The sequence below is a fragment of the Nerophis lumbriciformis genome, linkage group LG37, assembly GCF_033978685.3.
Source record: "Nerophis lumbriciformis linkage group LG37, RoL_Nlum_v2.1, whole genome shotgun sequence".
Taxonomy (NCBI): domain Eukaryota; kingdom Metazoa; phylum Chordata; class Actinopteri; order Syngnathiformes; family Syngnathidae; genus Nerophis; species Nerophis lumbriciformis.
In genome coordinates this window covers 13,667,501-13,687,500 of record NC_084584.2, presented here as the reverse complement: position 1 = coordinate 13,687,500, position 20,000 = coordinate 13,667,501, and the positions used below count along the sequence as shown (strand labels likewise).

Below are 20,000 nucleotides of genomic sequence, written 5' to 3'. Positions count from 1 at the left end.
CTCCAAGGTACGGAAAACAGTCGAAAAAACGGAAAATAACAGAGCTGATTCGACTCGGTGTTTGAGAAAATGGCGGATTGCTTCCCGATGTGACGTCACGTTGAGCGAATACTAGAAAGGCGTTTAATTCGCCAAAATTCACCCATTTAGAGTTCGGAAATCGGTTAAAAAAATATATGGTCTTTTTTCTGCAACATCAAGGTATATATTGACGCTTACATAGGTCTGGTGATAATGTTCCCCTTTAAGGACAAGTGGTAGAAAATGGATTATTATTTTCTACTTGTTCATTTACCGTATTTTCCGCACTATAAGGCGCACCGGATTATTAGCCGCACCTTCAATGAATTACATATTTCATAACTTTGTCCACCAATAAGCCGCCCCGGATTATAAGCCGCGCCTACGCTGCGCTAAAGGGAATGTCAAAAAAACAGTCAGATAGTTCAGTCAAACTTTAATAATATATTGAAAACCAGCGTTCTAACAACTCTGTCCCAAAATGTACGCAAATGTGCAATCACAAACATAGTAAAATTCAAAATGGTGTAGAGCAATAGCAACATAATGTTGCTCGAACGTTAATGTCACAACACACAAAATAAACATAGCGCTCACCTTCTGAAGTTATTCTTCATTCGTAAATCCTTCGAATTCTTCGTCTTCGGTGTCCGAATTGAAAAGTTGCGCAAGCGTGGGATCCAAAATGGCCGGTTCCGTCTCGTCGAAGTCATCGGAGTCAGTGTCGCTGTTGTTGTCCAGTAGTTCTGTGAATCCTGCCTTCCGGAAAGCTCGGACCACAGTTGTGACCGAAATATCTGCCCAGGCATTTACGATCCACTGGCAAATGTTGGCGTATGTCGTCCGGCGCTGTCTGCCCGTCTTAGTGAAGGTGTGTTCGCCTTCGGAGCTGTGTGAAAAAAGCCACCCGGCCTCTTCGCGTAAACTTCCCTTAACCACTCGCTCATCTTTTCTTCATCCATCCATCCCTTCGAGTTAGCTTTTATGATGACGCCGGCTGGAAAGGTCTCTTTTGGCAAGGTCTTCCTTTTGAATATCACCATGGGTGGAAGTTAGCATGGCAAGCTAGAACCACAGTGAAGGATGACTTCTCATTCCCTGTGGTGCGAATATTCACCGTACGTGCTCCCGTTCCACAGTGCGGTTCACAGGAATATCAGTTGCTGTGAAATACGGTAGTAATCCGTGTGCGGATGGAGAGATTGCGTCTTTTTATGAACCGTTTTTATGAACCGGATCCTTGTCGCTTAGTAGGAGCCATTTTGTGGTCTTTACAGATGTAAACAGGAAATGAAACGTACGGTGATATCCGCGCGTTTTTTCTTCTTCTTCCGGGTGCGGGTGGTTGCTTACAGTAGAAGAAGAAGCGCTTCCTGTTCTATGGGGGCGGGTGCTTTCCTTGGCGGTTGCTTGCGTAGAAGAAAAAGCGCTTCCTGTTCTACCGGGAAAAAAGATGGCGGCTGTTTACCGAAGTTGCGAGATCGAAACTTTATGAAAATGAATCGTAATAAAGCGCACCGGGTTATAAGGCGCACTGTCAGCTTTTGAGAAAATTTGTGGTTTTTAGGTGCGCCTTATAGTGCGGAAAATACGGTACTGTTATCTGCTTCCTTTCTCTTTTAACATGTTCTATCTACACTTCTGATAAAATGTAATCATCACTTATTCTTCTGTTGTTAGTTAGTTTTGGATGACACCACAAATTTGGGCATCAATCCGATACCAAGTAGTTACAGGATCATACCGTACATTGGTCATATTCAAAGTCCTCATGTGTCCGGGGACGTATTTCCTAAGTTTATAAACATAATACAAATTAAAAAAAATAAAATATTTTTTAATGCTAAAAAATATCAATGTAGTCATAGTAGTCTCGACTAGATACACTCCTCTACTTGGTATCATTACAGTGGATGTCTGTTGTAGATCCACCCTTGGCGTTTGTTCAAGTTGGTCATGTGACAAAGCTGTCCTTACTTTCTTCCATTTCCATTAGAGTAGTTAAAGTACCAATGTTTGTCACACACACTAGGTGTGGTGAAATTTGTCCTCTGCATTTGACCCATCCCCTTGTTCACCCCCTGGGAGGTGAGGGGAGCAGTGAGCAGCAGCGGTGCCGCGCCCGGGAATAATTTTTGGTGATTTAACCCCCAATTCCAACCCTTGATGCTGAGTGCCAAGCAGGGAGGTAATAGGTCCCATTTTTATAGTCTTTGGTATGACTCGGCCGGGGTTTGAACTCACGACCTACCTATCTCAGGCGGACACAAGCACAAGTTATCTTCTCTATCTTCTCTCCACCTGCAGCTGACTAAGGTCAAAGGTGTCCCCTTTGCTCCTGATCCCGCACGTCCCCGTCTTGGCGTCCTCTCGGTGCGCTCTCGTGTGTTGCATCAGCATGCCCACGTAGCGGCATGAGCAGTTGGCAGCTGCCAGCGCAGCCTGTCTGGCGGCTGTGCTGCTAGCGGCGCCGTCTGGACAAGTTGGCACGGAGAAGCGCAGAGAGAGATGGAGAGAGTAGCACTCTTGTTATGTGGAGGATCTTTGATTAGCCTTTTCTGTAGTAGATTTTGTCACATAGGAACCAATGTTTCTCATACAGTGTTCCCCGCGTTATGTGGGGGTTACGTTCCACACCTCCCGTGGCAGGTTTATTCATTTAAAGGAGGGTGTCCAAACTTTTTTTTCCACTAAGGGCCACACACTGAAAAATGAAAGCATGCGAGGGCCATTTCGATATTTTTCATTTTCAAAACCAATACAATATTGATGTTTTTTTTACCTTTAGGGCTCCAATCAAGTTTGGTCTCAGGGACCCAAAAGGTTCTCAGTCATAAATATTTTCAAAATAAGGCATGTTACTGTTTTTTTGTTTTTTTTAAACTTGTAAACATCTACAGTCGTGGTCAAACGTTTACATACACTTGTAAAGGACATCATGTCATGGCTGTCTTTTGAGTTTCCAATAATTTCTACAACTCTTATTTTTTTGTGATAGAGTGATTGGAGCACATACCCGTTTGTCACAAAAAACATTCATGAAGTTTGGTTCTTTTATGAATTTATTATGGGTCTACTGAAAATGTGACCACATCTGCTGGGTCAAAAGTATACATACAGCAATGTTAATATTTGCTTACATGTCTCTTGGCAAGTTTCACTGCAATAAGGCGCTTTTGTTAGCCATCCACAAGCTTCTGCTTGCATTTTTGACCACTGCTCTTGACAAAATTGGTGCAGTTCAGCTAAATGTGTTGGTTTTCTGACATGGACTTGTTTCTTCAGCATTGTCCACAAGTCAGGACTTTGTGAAGGCCATTCTAAAACCTCAATTCTAGCCTGATTTAGCCATTCCTTTACCACTTTTGACGTGTGTTTGGGGTCATTGTCCTGTTGGAACACCCAACTGCGCCCAAGACCCAACCTCCGGGCTGATGATTTTAGGTTGTCCTGAAGAATTTGGAGGTAATTCTCCTTTTTCATTGTCCCATTTACTCTCTGTAAAGCACCAGTTCCATTGGCAGAAAAACAGGCCCAGAGCATAATACTACCACCACCATGCTTGACGGTAGGCATGGTGTTCCTGGGATTAAAGGCCTCACCTTTTCTCCTCCAAACATATTGCTGGGTATTGTGGCCAAACAGCTCAATTTTTGTTTCATCTGACATCACATAGACAAAGATAAGACCTTCTGGAGGAAAGTAAATCAGGCTAGAATGAAGGTTTTAAAATGGCCTTCCCAAAGTCCTGACTTAAACGTGTGGACAATGCTGAAGAAACAAGTCCATGTCAGAAAACCAACAAATGTAGCTGAACTGCACCAATTTTGTCAAGAGCAGTGGTCAAAAATTCAAGCAGAAGTTTGTGGATGGCTACCAAAAGTGCCTTATTGCAGTGAAACTTGCCAAGGGACATGTAAGCAAATATTAACATTGCTGTATGTATTAAATATTACGTTTTATTTGAGACTATTACGTTCATTTTGAAACTAATACGTTCTTTTTTAAATATTTTATTTTTCAAATATTAAGCTTTTTTAAATGTGTTTTATTTGAAACATGTTGTTTTTGAAATATTACGTTCAATTTAAAATATTACATTCTTTATGAAATATTACATCCTATTTGAAATATTAATTTATTAAATATTAGGTTAATTTTGAAATATGTTCCTATTGAAATTTTGTGGGATTTTAAAATATTACCTTTATGAAATATCATCTTCACACACACATTCATTTTTTAAATATTACATTATTTTTTTAATATTACGTTCTATTTGAAATGTTTTGTTCTTTCTGAAATGTGATATTTTTTTAAATATTAAGCTTTTTTTTTAAATATGTTTTATTTGAAACTATTTTTTTTTTTTTTTTTAAATATGACTTTCTTTTTTTTAAATATTTTGTTCTTTTTGAAATATCAGGCTTTTTGAAATATTACGTTTTAATTGAAACTATTACGTTCATTTTGAAACTAATACGTTCTTTTTTAAATATTTTATTTTTCAAATATTAAGCTTTTTTAAATGTGTTTTATTTGAAACATGTTGTTTTTGAAATATTACGTTCAATTTAAAATATTACATTCTTTATGAAATATTACATCCTATTTGAAATATTAATTTATTAAATATTAGGTTAATTTTGAAATATGTTCCTATTGAAATTTTGTGGGATTTTAAAATATTACCTTTATGAAATATCATCTTCACACACACATTCATTTTTTAAATATTAAATTTTTTTTTAATATTACGTTCTATTTGAAATGTTTTGTTCTTTCTGAAATGTGATATTTTTTTAAATATTAAGCTTTTTTTTAAAATATGTTTTATTTGAAACTATTTTTTATTTTATTTTTTTTTAAATATGACTTTCTTTTTTTTAAATATTTTGTTCTTTTTGAAATATCAGGCTTTTTGAAATATTACGTTTTAATTGAAACTATTACGTTCATTTTGAAACTAATACGTTCTTTTTTAAATATTTTATTTTTCAAATATTAAGCTTTTTTAAATGTGTTTTATTTGAAACATGTTGTTTTTGAAATATTACGTTCAATTTAAAATATTACATTATGAAATATTACATCCTATTTGAAATATTAATTTATTAAATATTAGGTTAATTTTGAAATATGTTCCTATTGAAATTTTGTGGGATTTTAAAATATTACCTTTATGAAATATCATCTTCACACACACATTCATTTTTTAAATATTACATTATTTTTTTAATATTACGTTCTATTTGAAATGTTTTGTTCTTTCTGAAATGTGATATTTTTTTAAATATTAAGCTTTTTTTTTTAAATATGTTTTATTTGAAACTATTTTTTTTTATTTTTTTTTTTTAAATATGACTTTCTTTTTAAAAAATATTTTGTTCTTTTTGAAATATCAGGCTTTTTGAAGTATTAAGTTTTAATTGAAACTATTACGTTAATTTTGAAATATTACGTTCTTTCATGACCGAAAGGACAAGATCACGGGTACAAGCGGCCGAAATGAGTTTCCTCCGCCGAGTGGCGGGGCTCTCCCTTAGAGATAGGGTGAGAAGCTCTGTCATTCGGGAGGAGCTCAAAGTAAAGCCACTGCTCCTCCACATCGAGAGGAGCCAGATGAGGTGGTTCGGGCATCTGGTCAGGATGCCACCCGAACGCCTCCCTAGGAAGGTGTTTAGGGCACGTCCGACCGGTAGGAGGCCACGGGGAAGACCCAGGACACGCTGGGAAGACTATCTCTGTCGGCTGGCCTGGGAACGCCTCGGGATCCCCCGGGAGGAGCTGGACGAAGTGGCTGGGGAGAGGGAAGTCTGGGTTTCCCTGGTTAAGCTGCTGCCCCCGCGACCCGATCTCGGATAAGCGGAAGAAGATGGATGGATGGATGGACGTTCTTTTAAAAAATATTAAGTTCAATTTGAAGTATTATGTTATATTCGAAATATTTATTTTTTTAAATGTTTTTTTTTAAATATCGTGTTGTTTTTTTAAATATTACATGGTTTATGAAATATTACCTTGTATTTCAAATATTAATTTTTTAACTATCACATTCTTATTGAAATATTATGTTGTGTTCAAAATATTTAGTTCTTTCTGAAATATTGTGATCATTTTGAAATATGAAGCTTTTTTAAAATATTACGTTTTATTTGAAATATTATGTTCATTTTGAAATATTAAGCTTTTTTTTAAATATTAAGTTTTATTCGAGACTCTTACGTTCATTTTTAAATTACGTTCTTTTTGAAATATGTTATTTGAAATATTACATTATTTTTTGCAATATTAGATGTACTTGTGCTCAAATACTTTTTGAACAGTTTTTTAATGTAAAATTCCAACAAACACTAAAATATGATATATGTACAATAGAGCACGTGGGCTCAGCCTCCACGTCGCCATGGTGACAGAGCTGGAGGATGTCTCTTTCCCTCTTCTTTTTTTTCTATTCATCTCTTTCTTTTTCTGTCTCTTGTTTTCATTCTTTTTTCCTTTATCTCTTTTTCTTGTTCTTGTTCTCTTTTTCTCATTTTTTTTCTTGTTCTCTTACCCTTTTTCTTTCCCTTTGTCTCTTTCTCCCTCCTCAGCCCCCTCCCAGTGCCCCCACACAGTGGGCTGACCTCCTCCAAAACAATGATCTCAATCAAGCGTAGGCGTTGAAGTGTTTTCCCTCAAAAAAGTGTTTTTCCCCCCTCAGACACAAGGAAAAAAAAGACACTTTAAAATCTTTGAAGTTGAAAGTTGTTTTTTTAAAGAAAGCGAGGCTGTTTGGAGGAAGGAGATAAAAGCGGCTCAGACTAACGAGGAGTTGTATTGAATCATTACATCACTGTTATTCTGCAAAGCTTTGTACTGCAAGATGTACCCATAAATACACTTTCTACTACATGTTTACTTTACGAGCTAGCGGTCCCGCCTCCACCCGCAGACACCAAGACAGTGAATGGCTGACAAGGCGCTTCACTCTTTCTTTTAAATAAGTAGCTAAAAAAAAAATTGTGTTCACATTTTGATTAAACTTATATTACATGTTAAAACAAGTGATTACATTTTGGGGCTGATGCCTACTTTTTATTTATTTATTCATTTTTAACTCTTGGTAGATCGGGCCTGACGAAAGTCTGCATCCCTGAGTACTTTACTAGTTTCTATTTGTAACATTAGTACACACTGATAGAGTAGTCCATGATAAAAGGTAGTACATAACGCAGAAGTTACAACTGTTTAATAACAAAACATGACCGTTTTAAGCATATTTACTAGTGTAAAAATAATTTACTACTGTTGAATAACAAAACATGACAGATGCTAGGTGTATTTATAAGTGTAAAAATAAGTTAATTACGGTTAACAACCAACACATGACCATTTTTAAGCATATTTACAAGTGTAAAAATAATTTACTACTGTTAAAAACCAAAACATGACTGTTTTTAAGCATGTTTACAAGTGTAAGTTACCTACTGTTAAATAACAAAACATGACAGATGCTAGGTGTATTCATAAGTGTAAAAATAAGTTAATTACTGTTAACTAACACATGACCATTTTTAATCATATTTACAAGTGTAAAAATTGTTTACTACTGTTAAAAACCAAAACATGACTGTTTTTAAGCATATTTACAAGTGTAAAAATAAGTTAACTACTGTTAAATAACAAAACATGACAGATGTTAAGTGTATTTATAAGTGTAAAAATAAATTAACTACTGTTAACAACCAAAATATGACAATTTTTAAGCATTTTGCAAGTGTAAAAATAATTTACTACTGTTAAATAACAAAACATGACTGTTAAGCATATTTACAAGTGTAAAAATAAGTTAACTACTGTTAAATAACACATGACAGATGCTAGGTGTATTTATAAGTGTACAAATAAGTTAATTACTGTTAACAACCAAAATATGACAATTTTTAAGCATATTCACAAGTGTACAAATAATTTACTACTGTTAAATAACAAAACATGACAGATGTTAAGTGTATTTATAAGTGTAAAAATAAGTTAACTACTGTTAACAACCAAAATATGACAATTTTTAAGCATTTTACAAGTGTAAAAATAATTTACTACTGTTAAAAACCAAAACATGACTGTTTTTAGGCATATTTACAAGTGTAAAAATAAGTTAACTACTGTTAAAACACAAAACATGACAGATGTTAAGTGTATTTATAAGTGTAAAAATAAGTTAATGACTGTTAACAACCAAAATATGATAATTTTTAAGCATATTTACAAGTGTAAAAATAATTTACTACTGTTAAATAACAACACGTGACAGATGCTAGGTGTATTTATAAGTGTAAAAATAAGTTAATTACTGTTAACAACCAACACATGACCATTTTTAAGCATATTTACAAGTGTACAAATAATTTACTACTGTTAAATAACAAAACATGACTGTTTTTAAGCATATTTATAAGTGCAGAAATAAGTTAACTACTGTTAAATAACAAAACATGACAGATGTTAAGTGTATTTATAAGTGTAAAAATAAGTTAATTACTGTTAACAACCAACACATGACAATTCTTAAGCATATTTACAAGTGTAAAAATAGTTTACTGCTGTTAAAAACCAAAACATGACTGTTTTTAGGCATATTTACAAGTGTAAAAATAAGTTAACTACTGTTAAAACACAAAACATGACAGATGTTAAGTGTATTTATAAGTGTAAAAATAAGTTAATGACTGTTAACAACCAAAATATGATAATTTTTAAGCATATTTACAAGTGTAAAAATAATTTGCTACTGTTAAATAACAACACATGACAGATGCTAGGTGTATTTATAAGTGTAAAAATAATTTAATTACTGTTAACAACCAGCACATGACCATTTTTAAGCATATTTACAAGTGTACAAATAATTTACTACTGTTAAATAACAAAACATGACTGTTTTTAAGCATATTTACAAGTGTAGAAATAAGTTTACTACTGTTAAATAACAAAACATGACAGATTTTAAGTTTATAAGTGTAAAAATAAGTTAACTACTGTTAACAACCAAAATATGACAATTTTTAAGCATATTTACAAGTGTACAAATAATTTACTACTGTTAAATAACAAAACATGACTGTTTTAAGCATATTTACAAGTGTAGAAATAAGTTAACTACTGTTAAATAACAAAACATGATAGATGTTAAGTGTATTTATAATTGAAGTTTTTTTTTACTATTGTTAAATAACAAAACATGACAGATGTTAAGTGTATTTATAAGTGTAAAAATAATTTACTATTGATAAATAACAAAACATGACAGATGTTAAGTGTATTTACAAGTGTAGAAATAAGTTAACTACTGTTAAATAACAAAACATGACCGTTTTTAAGCATATTTACAAGTATAACAACTATTTACTACTCTTAAAAACCAAAACATGACCGTTTGTAAGCATATTTACAAGTGTAGAAATAAGATGACTACTGTTAAACAGCAAAACATGACCATTTTTAACCATATTTATAGTTGTAAAAATAAGTCAACTACTGTTAAATAATAAAACAGGTCAGTTTTTAAGCATATTTATAAGTGTGAAAATAAGTTAACTACTGTTGAATAACAAACAATTACCATTTCTTAACATATTTACAAGTGCAAAAATAAATTACAACTGTTAAATAACAAAACTTGACCGTTTTAAGCATATTTACAAGCGTAAAAATAAGCTAAGTACTGTTAAATAACAAAACATGACTGTTTTTAAGCATATTTATAGGTGTAAAAATAAGTTAGAACTGTTAAATAACAAAACATGACCGTTTTTAAGCATATTTGTAGGTGTAAAAATAGTTTCCTACTGCTAAGTAATAAAACAGGACAGTTTTCAAGCATATTTATAAGTATAAAAATTATTTATGACGGTAAATAACAAAACACAACAGTTTTCTAAGCATATTTACAAGTGGAAAAATAATTTACGACTGGTAAATAACCAAACTTGACAGTTTTTAAGCATGTTTATAAGTGTAAAAATAAGTTAACTACTGGAAAATCATAAAACATGACAAATTTTAACCATATTTAAAAGTGTAAAAATAATTTACTACTGTTAAATACCAAAACAGGACAGTTTTTAAGCATATTTGGAAGTGTAAGCATGTGCTACTGTTAAATAATACATTATCGTTTTAAGCGTATACTTAAGTGTAAAACTAGTTTTCTACTGGTAAATTACAAAATATGACAGTTTTTAAGCATATGTAAAAGTGTAAAAAATAAGTTACTACTGTTAAATAACAAAACAGGACAGTTTTTAAGCATATTTGCAAGTGTAAAACTAAGTTAACTACTGTTAAATAACAAACATTACTGTTTATAAGCATATTTGCAAGTGGACATTTTTTTTTACGACTGGTAAATAACCAAACTTGACAGTTTTTAAGCGTGTTTATAAGTGTAAAAATAAGTTAACTACTGGTAAATCATAAAACATGACAGATTTTAACCATATTTAAAAGTGTAAAAATAATTTACTACTTTTAAATAATAAAACAGGACAGTTTTTAAGCATATTTACAAGTGTAAAAATAAGTTAACTACTGTTAAATAACAAACATGACCGTTTATTAGCATATTTACAAGTGGACATTTTTTTTGCGACTGGTAAATAACCAAACTTGACAGTTTTTAAGCATGTTTATAAGTTAAAAAATAAGTTAACTACTGGTAAATCATAATACATGACAGATTTTAACCATATTTAAAAGTGTAAACATTTACTACTGTTAAATAACAATACAGGACAGTTTTTAAGCATATTTGCAAGTGTAAAACTGTACTACTGTTAAATAACATAACATGATCGTTTTAAGCATATGTTTAAGTGTAAAACTAGTTTTCTACTGGTAAATTACAAAACATGACCGTTTTTAAGCATATGTAAAAGTGTAAAAATAATTTACTACTGTTAAATAACAAAACAGGACAGTTTTTAAGCATATTTGCAAGTGTAAAAATAAGTTGGCTACTGTTAAATAACAAACATGACCGTTTATAAGCATATTTACAATTGGAAAAATAATTTACGACTGGTAAATAACAAAACATGACAGTTTTTAAGCATGTTTATAAGTGTAAAAATAAGTTAACTACTGGTAAATCATAAAACATGACAGATTTTAGCCATATTTAAAAGTGTAAAAATAATTTACTACTGTTAAATACCAAAAACAGGACACTTTTTAAGCATATTTACAAGTGTAAAAATAAGTTACCTCCTTTTAAAAACCAAAACATGACCGTTTTAAGCAAATTTACAAGCGTAAAAATAAGTTAACTACTGTTAAATAACAGACATGACCGTTTATAAGCATATTTGCAAGTGTAAAAATAAGTTACCTCCTTTTAAAAACCATAACATGACCGTTTCAAGCAAATTTACAAGCGTAAAAATAAGTTAACTACTGTCAAATAACAGACATGAATGTTTGTAAGCATATTTACAAGCGGAAAAATTATTTACGACTGGTAAATAACAAAACATGGCATTTTTTCAGCATATGTAAAAGTGTAAAAATAATTTATTACTGTTAAATACCAAAACAGGATAGTTTTTAAGCACATTTACAAGTGTAAAAATAAGTTACCTCCTTTTAAAAACCAAAACATGACCGTTTTAAGCATATTTACAAGAGGACTTTTTTTTTTACAACTGGTAAATAACCAAACTTGACCGTTTTTAAGCATGTTTATAAGTGTAAAAATAAGTTAACTACTGGTAAATCATAAAACATGACAGATTTTAGCCATATTTAAGTGTAAAAATAATTTACTACTGTTAAATACCAAAAACAGGACAGTTTTTAAGCATATTTACAAGTGTAAAAATAAGTTACCTCCTTTTAAAAACCAAAACATGACCGTTTTAAGCAAATTTACAAGCGTAAAAAAAAGTTAACTACTGTTGAATAACAGACATGACCATTTATAAGCATATTTACAAGTGTAAAAATAATTTACGACTGGTAAATTACAAAACATGACCGTTTTTAAGCATATGTAAAAGTGTAAAAATAATTTACTACTGTTAAATAACAAAACATACTGTTTTTAAGCATATTTGCAAGTGTAAAAATAAGTTAACTACTGTTAAATAACAGACATGACCGTTTCTAAGCATATTTACAAGTGTAAAAATAATTTAAGACTGGTAAATTACAAAACATGACAGTTTTTAAGCATATGTAAAAGAGTAAAAATAATTTACTACTGTTAAATAACAAAACATACTCAAACATTTTAGTTGAGGCAGATGGCCGCCCACTTTAAAAAGTGTGAAAGAATTGATTGAAGATAATTGGTCAAGTGGAGCAGCAATACTTTAAAGTACTTTTGTTGTTGTTGTCCATTTTACTACATTTCAATCATTTTTGTTGTTGTTGAGTAAGCACCAATCAGCCGCTCTCTTTTCAAGCCGCACACTCTCCTGCGCTGATGACTAAGTTTCCTGGCTAATGACTTCGCCCGCCAGATGACAAACAAAGCCAGAGAGTCAAAGTGGTCCTCGTGAAACTGCAGCTGATGAAGATTGTTTGCTTAATGAACGAGCACTCTAACAATCTCTCTCAAGTCGACTGCCACTCCTTTATTTTGAAAGGGACAATTAAGCAATAGAAAATCCAAAATAGGCCATTACTCTTGAAGGAAAGTTTCTTCTTCAACTGTTCTGTTCACGTATGTATCATAACCATAATAAAGTCTTGTATCATAAACATCAACATAGCATTAAGAAATGGACTGGAGGATGCAAACATTAGCATTTAGCTCACATAACTATGCTAGTGTTGCTAACATTATGTTTTTAACATTGTGCTAATTTATCAACACTAGCATAGCTAAGTGAGCTACATGCTAACATTACATTTTAAAAGCATGCTAAGTTAGCAACATTAGCATAGCTATGTGAGCTACATGCTAACATTAAATTTTAATAGCATGCTAAGTTATCAACACTAGCATAGCTATGTGAGCTACTTGCTGTGATAAAATGTTAACAGATGCTAAGTTATCAACACTGGCATAGCTATATGAGCTACATGCAAACATCACATTTTACCATATGCTAGGTTAGCAACATTAGCATAGATATGTGAGCTACATGCTAAAATTACATTTTAATAGCATGCTAAGTTATCAACACTAGCATAGCTATGTGAGCTACTTGCTATAATTACATTTTACCAGATGCTAAGTTATCATCACTAGCATAGCTATGTGAGCTAAATGCAAACATCACATTTTACCATATGCTAGGTTAGCAACATTAGCATAGTTATGTGAGCTACATGCTAACATTACATTTCAATATCTTGCCAAGTCGGCAACACTAGCATAGCTATGTGAGTTACCAGCTAACACCACATTTTAACATTATGCTAGGTTAGCAACATTAACATAGGTATGTGAGCTACATGCTAACATTACATTTCAACATCTAACCAGGTTGGCAACACTAGCCTAGCTATGTGAGCTACATACTAACATCACATTTTAACATTTTTGCTAGGTTAGCAACATTAGCATAGGTATGTGAGCTACATGATAACATTACATTTTAATAGCATGCTAAGTTATCAACACTAGCATAGCTATGTGAGCTACTTGCTATAATTAAATGTTACCAGATGCTAAGTTATCAACACTAGCCTAGCTATGTGAGCTAAATGCAAACATCATATTTTACCATATGCTAGGTTAGCAACATTAGCAGAGTTATGTGAGCTACATGCTAACATTACATTTCAATATCTTGCCAAGTCGGCAACACTAGCATAGCTATGTGAGTTACCAGCTAACACCACATTTTAACATTATGCTAGGTTAGCAACATTAACATAGGTATGTGAGCTACATGCTAACATTACATTTCAACATCTTACCAGGTTGGCAACACTAGCCTAGCTATGTGAGCTACATGCTAACATCACATTTTAACATTTTTGCTAGGTTAGCAACATTAGCATAGGTATGTGAGCTACATGATAACATTACATTTTAATAGCATGCTAAGTTATCAACACTAGCATAGCTATGTGAGCTACTTGATATAATTAAATGTTACCAGATGCTAAGTTATCAACACTAGCCTAGCTATGTGAGCTAAATGCAAACATCACATTTTACCATATGCTAGGTTAGCAACATTAGCATAGTTGTGAGCTACATGCTAACATTACATTTCAATATCTTGCCAAGTTAGCAACACTAGCATAGCTATCTGAGCTACCAGCTAACACCACATTTTAACATTATGCTAGGTTAGCAACATTAGCATAGGTTTGTGAGCTACATGCTAACATTACATTTTAATATCTTGCCAAGTTAGCAACACTGGCATAGCTATGTGAGTTACCAGCTAACACCACATTTTACCATTATGCTAGGTTAGCAACATTAGCATAGGTATGTGAGCTACATGCTAACATTACATTTTAATAGCATGCTAAGTTATCAACACTAGCATAGCTATGTGAGCTACTTGCTATAATTAAATGTTACCAGATGCTAAGTTATCATCACTAGCCTAGCTATGTGAGCTAAATGCAAACATCATATTTTACCATATGCTAGGTTAGCAACATTAGCATAGTTATGTGAGCTACATGCTGAAATTATATTTCAACATATTGCCAAGTTGGTAACACTAGCCTAGCTATGTGAGCTACATGCTAACATCACATTTTAACATTATGCTAGGTTAGCAACATTGGCATAGGTATGTGAGCTACATGCTAACATTACATTTTAATAGCATGCTAAGTTATCAACATTAGCATAGCTATGTGAGCTACTTGCTATAATTACATTTTACCAGATGCTAAGTTATCAACACTAGCATAGCTATATGAGCTACATGCAAACATCACATTTTACCATATGCTCGGTTGGCAAAATTAGCATAGTTATGTGAGCTACACGCTAACATTACATTTTAATAGCATGCTAAGTTATCAACACTAGCATATCTATGTGAGCTACTTGCTATAATTAAATTTTTACCAGATGCTAAGTTATCAACACTAGCATAGCTATGTGAGTTACAGGCTAACACCACATTTTAACACGATGCTAGGTTAGCAACATTAGCATAGGTATGTGAGCTGCATGTCAACATACATTTCAACATCAATGCTAGGTTGGCATATTTGCTGGGAAAAATTTTTACATGATCAAACTTACAACTCCTAAGTCTGTAAGTGAGATGGTTGGAAGAGCTGCATTTAAATATGTGTAGCGAAGCCTTGTAAGTAGGTGTTTCCTTTTTTTGATGTCACAAACATGAAAAGCGAGCATTTCAGCTGTTTTTGTCTCAAAAGTGGCCCCGTCTCTTTCAATTTGTCTTCTTCCCGCTGTTATTGTTGCATGTGTTGACTTTTTTTTTTTAAACGTGTACACGTTCTCACGCATGCATTAGTTAAATGTCATTTCCGCAGTGTTAGCATGTTGCTATGCTAAAGTGCTATTTAAAGTTGTAACTCCTCCACATTGTCCACACATGTTTATCTCCCCAGGATGGCTTCCTGGTCCTCGTGGCGATCGCGTTCTTTGTCGTCTGCGTCTACGCCTTTTTCTACCTCAACCTGAGCAACGAGATTAACATGGATATGGACTGACACTGTACGTACTGTACATTGTTCTTTCTTCATTCACGCACACCTTTTCTATTTTCCTGACAACCAGCGTCCTCTCTAGTGGACATTTGCTTTTTTTTTTTTTTGCTTTTTTTTTTTAATATTACTTTTGTCAGAGCCACTATAGGGCTGGGCAATATGGATGAAATCGGAATCATGATATCAGTGTTTTGTATCATATCGGTCGGTATCGATAATTGTTGGTATTTTTTATGACCTATCTATAATACGGACCAGGAGAAAAAGGTATACAAGTCATCATAAACAGGTTGTCGACATAAACAAGTTGTCAACAGTATTGGGTCGTTGACTTAAAGGGGGTAGTTAACATAAATGGTGTGTTGCTGTAAACAAGTTGTTGACATAAACATGTCCTTGTGAACAAACGCTGACAAACAGGTTGTTGACATAAACATGTTGTCGTCATAGACAAACAGGTTGTCGACATAAACGAGTTGTCGACATAAATGGTTTAACATGAGTAAGTTGTCAACATGACCATGTTTATGTATATATATATATATATATATATATATATATCATATATATATCATATATCATCAACATAAACAAGTCATGGACAAATGAGTTGACAACATAAATGGTTTGTTGACATTAAGCAAGATGTCGACATAAACAAGTCATTGACATAAATAGGACGTTAATCCAAACAAGTCGTTAACACGTTTTCAAAAAACGGGTTGTCGACATAAACAAGTTGTCAACATAAATGGGTTGTCGTCATAAACAAGTTGTCAACATAAATGGGTTGTCGTCATAAAGGGGTAGTCGACATAAATGGTGTGCAAACATAAACAAGTTGTCGACATAGACATCTTGTTATGAACAAGCACCGACAAACCGGTCATTGACATAAACTGGTTGTCGTCATAAACAAATCGTCGACATAAACGAGTTGTCGACATAAATGGTTTAACATAAGCAAGTTGTCAACATAATCATGTTTTTATATATATATATCAACATAAACAAGTCCTGGACAAATGGGTTGACAACATAAATGGTTTGTTGACATAAGCAAGATGTCGACATAAACAAGTCATTGACATAAATAGGACGTTAATCTAAACAAGTCGTTAACACGTTTTCAAAAAACGGGTTGTCGGCATAAACAAGTTAACATAAATGGGTTGTCGTCATAAACAAGTTGTCAACATAAATGGGTTGTCGTCATAAAGGGGTAGTCGACATAAATGGTGTGCAAACATAAACAAGTTGTCGACATAAACATCTTATGAACAAGCACCGACAAACAGGTCATTGACAAACAGGTTGTTGACATAAACAGGTTGTCATCATAAACAAGTCGTCGACATAAACTAGTTGTCGACATTAATGGTTTAACATAAGCAAGTTGTCAACATAACCGTGTTTATATATATATATATGTTTATATATATATATATATATATATATATATATATATATATATATATCGTCAACAAACAGGTTGTCAACATAAACAAGTCATGGACAAACAGGTTGTTGACATAAATGGTTTAACATAAGCAAGTTGTCAACCTAACTATGTTGTTGATATATACATGTGTATATTTACAGTATATAAAGTTGTCAACATAAACGCTAAATATAAAAAGAAACAAGTTGTCGACATAAACACTGTGTCAACATTAATGGGTCGTTGATTTAATGGGGTAGTCGACATAAATGGTGTGTAGACATAAAGAAATTGTCAACATAAACAGGTCGTCGACATAAATCGTTTGACATAAACAAGTTGTTGACATAAACAAGTCATTGACATAAATAGGACGTCGGCCTCAACAAGTCGTTTACACGTTTTCGACAAACGCGTTGTCGACATAAACAAGTTGTCAACATAAATGGGCCATCGTCATAAAGGGGTAGTCGACATAAATGGTTTGCAGACATAAACAAGTTGTCGACATAAACATGTTATGAACAAGCACCGACAAACAGGTAATTGACAAACGGGTTGTTGACATAAACAGGTTGTCGACATTAAAAAGTTGTCAAAATAAACAGGTCGTCGACATAAATGGTTTGACATAACCAAGTTGTCGACATAAACAAGTCATTGACATAAATAGGACGTCGACCTCAACAAGTCGTTTACACGTTTTCGACAAACAATTTGTCAACATAAATGGGTCGTCGTCATAAAGGGGTAGTGGACATAAATGGTGTGCAGACATAAACAAGTTGTCGACATAAACATGTTATGAACAAGCACCGACAAACAGGTAATTGACACACGGGTTGTCGACATAAACAGGTTGTCGACATTAATTTAATTCCACATACTGATATGCTAAAGGTTTTAAGGGTTGTGCGTGCGTACAAATGTTTTTAATTACATTTGTCGACATAAACATGTTATGAACAAGCACCGACAAACAGGTAGTTGACAAATAGGTTGTCGACATAAACAGGTTATCGACATTAATTTAATTCCACATACTGACATGCTAAAGGTTTTAAGCGTTGTGCGTGCGTACAAATGTTTTTCATTATATTTGTCGACATAAACATGTTATGAACAAGCACAGACAAACAGGTATTTGACAAACGGGTTGACCTAAACAGGTTGTCGACATTAACAAGTTGTCAAAATAAACAGGTCGTCGACATAAATGGTTTGACATAACCAAGTTGTCGACATAAACAAGTCATTGACATAAATAGGACGTCGACGTTAACAAGTTTTCGACAAACGGGTTGTTGACATAAACAGGTTGTCGACATTAATTTAATTCCACATATTGATATGCTAAAGGTTTTTAATTGTTTTGCGTGCGTACAAATGTTTTTAATTACATTTGTCGACATAAACATGTTATGAACAAGCACCGACAAACAGGTAATTGAGAAACGGGTTGTTGACATAAACAGGTTGTCGACATCAACAAGTTGTCAAAATAAACAGGTTGTCGACATAAATGGTTTGACATAACCAAGTTGTCGACATAAACAAGTCATTGACATAAATAGGACGTCGGCCTAAACAAGTTAACAAGTTTTCGACAAACGGGTTGTTGACATAAACAGGTTGTCGACATTAATTTAATTCCACATATTGATATGCTAAAATATTTTAATTGTTTTGCGTGCGTACAAATGTTTTTAATTACATTTGTCGACATAAACATGTTATGAACAAGCACCGACAAACAGGTAATTGACAAACGGGTTGTTGACATAAACAGGTTGTCGACATCAACAAGTTGTCAAAATAAACAGGTTGTCGACATAAATGGTTTGACATAACCAAGTTGTCGACATAAACAAGTCATTGACAGCAATAGGACGTCGACCTAAACAAGTTAACAAGTTTTCGACAAACGGGTTGTCGACATAAACAAGTTGTCGACATAAGTGGTGTGCAGACATAAACCAGTTGTCGACATAAACATGTTATGAACAAGCACCGACAAACAGGTCATTGACAAACGGGTTGTCGACGTAAACAAGTTGTTGACAAACAGATCGTCGACAAATTATCGAGATAAACGGGTCGTTAGAATAAACGGTTAATGGACAAACAGGTTGTCTACATAAAAAAGTTGTCGACGTAAACAAGTTAACATTATTTGGTCGTCAACATAAAGGGGTAGTCAACATAATTTGTGGACATAAACAAGTTGTCGACATAAACATGTCTTTGATACGAACAAGCACCAACAAACAGGTTGTTGACAAACAAGTTGTCGACATAAACAACTCATGGACAAACAAGTTGTCGCCATAAAAATGTTGTCAACAAAAGCAGGTCGTCGACATAAACGGTTTGTTAGCATAAGCAAAAAGTTGTCGACATAAATGAGTCATCGACATAATTGGTTTAACATAAGCAAAACGTCAACATAGCTATGTTGTTCATATGTGTGTATATATATATATATATATATATATATACGTGTGTATATGTATATATATATATATATATATATATATACGTGTGTGTGTGTGTGTATGTATATATATATATATATATATATATATATATATATATGTATACACACATATATATATATATATATATATATATATATATGCATATATATATATATACACACACATATATATATATATATATATATATATATATATATATATATATATGTATGTATGTATATATACAGGTAAAAGCCAGTAAATTAGAATATTTTGAAAAACTTGATTTATTTCAGTAATTGCATTCAAAAGGTGTAACTTGTACATTATATTTATTCATTGCACACAGACTGATGCATTCAAATGTTTATTTCATTTAATTTTGATGATTTGAAGTGGCAACAAATGAAAATCCAAAA

The 20,000-nt window shown here is 32.9% G+C and overlaps 2 protein-coding genes across 10 annotated transcripts in view; both read left to right on the top strand.

Annotated features, from left to right (window-relative positions):
• The window catches only part of triqk (triple QxxK/R motif containing), a 131,442-nt gene extending 115,236 nt beyond the window's left edge, over positions 1-16,206 (top strand). For 2 of the 3 annotated variants that reach the window (XM_061930768.1, XM_061930769.1), the window contains exon 4: positions 15,565-16,206. In XM_061930768.1, coding sequence (XP_061786752.1) covers positions 15,565-15,666 — 102 coding nt within the window. In that variant the 3' untranslated portion in view covers positions 15,667-16,206. The remainder of the gene's footprint in view (positions 1-15,564) is intronic. The other variant, XM_061930767.2, reaches the window with a different exon arrangement.
• Positions 1-20,000, top strand: part of runx1t1 (RUNX1 partner transcriptional co-repressor 1) — a 362,940-nt gene that overhangs the window by 115,195 nt on the left and 227,745 nt on the right. The gene's annotated exons all lie outside the window — the stretch shown is intronic.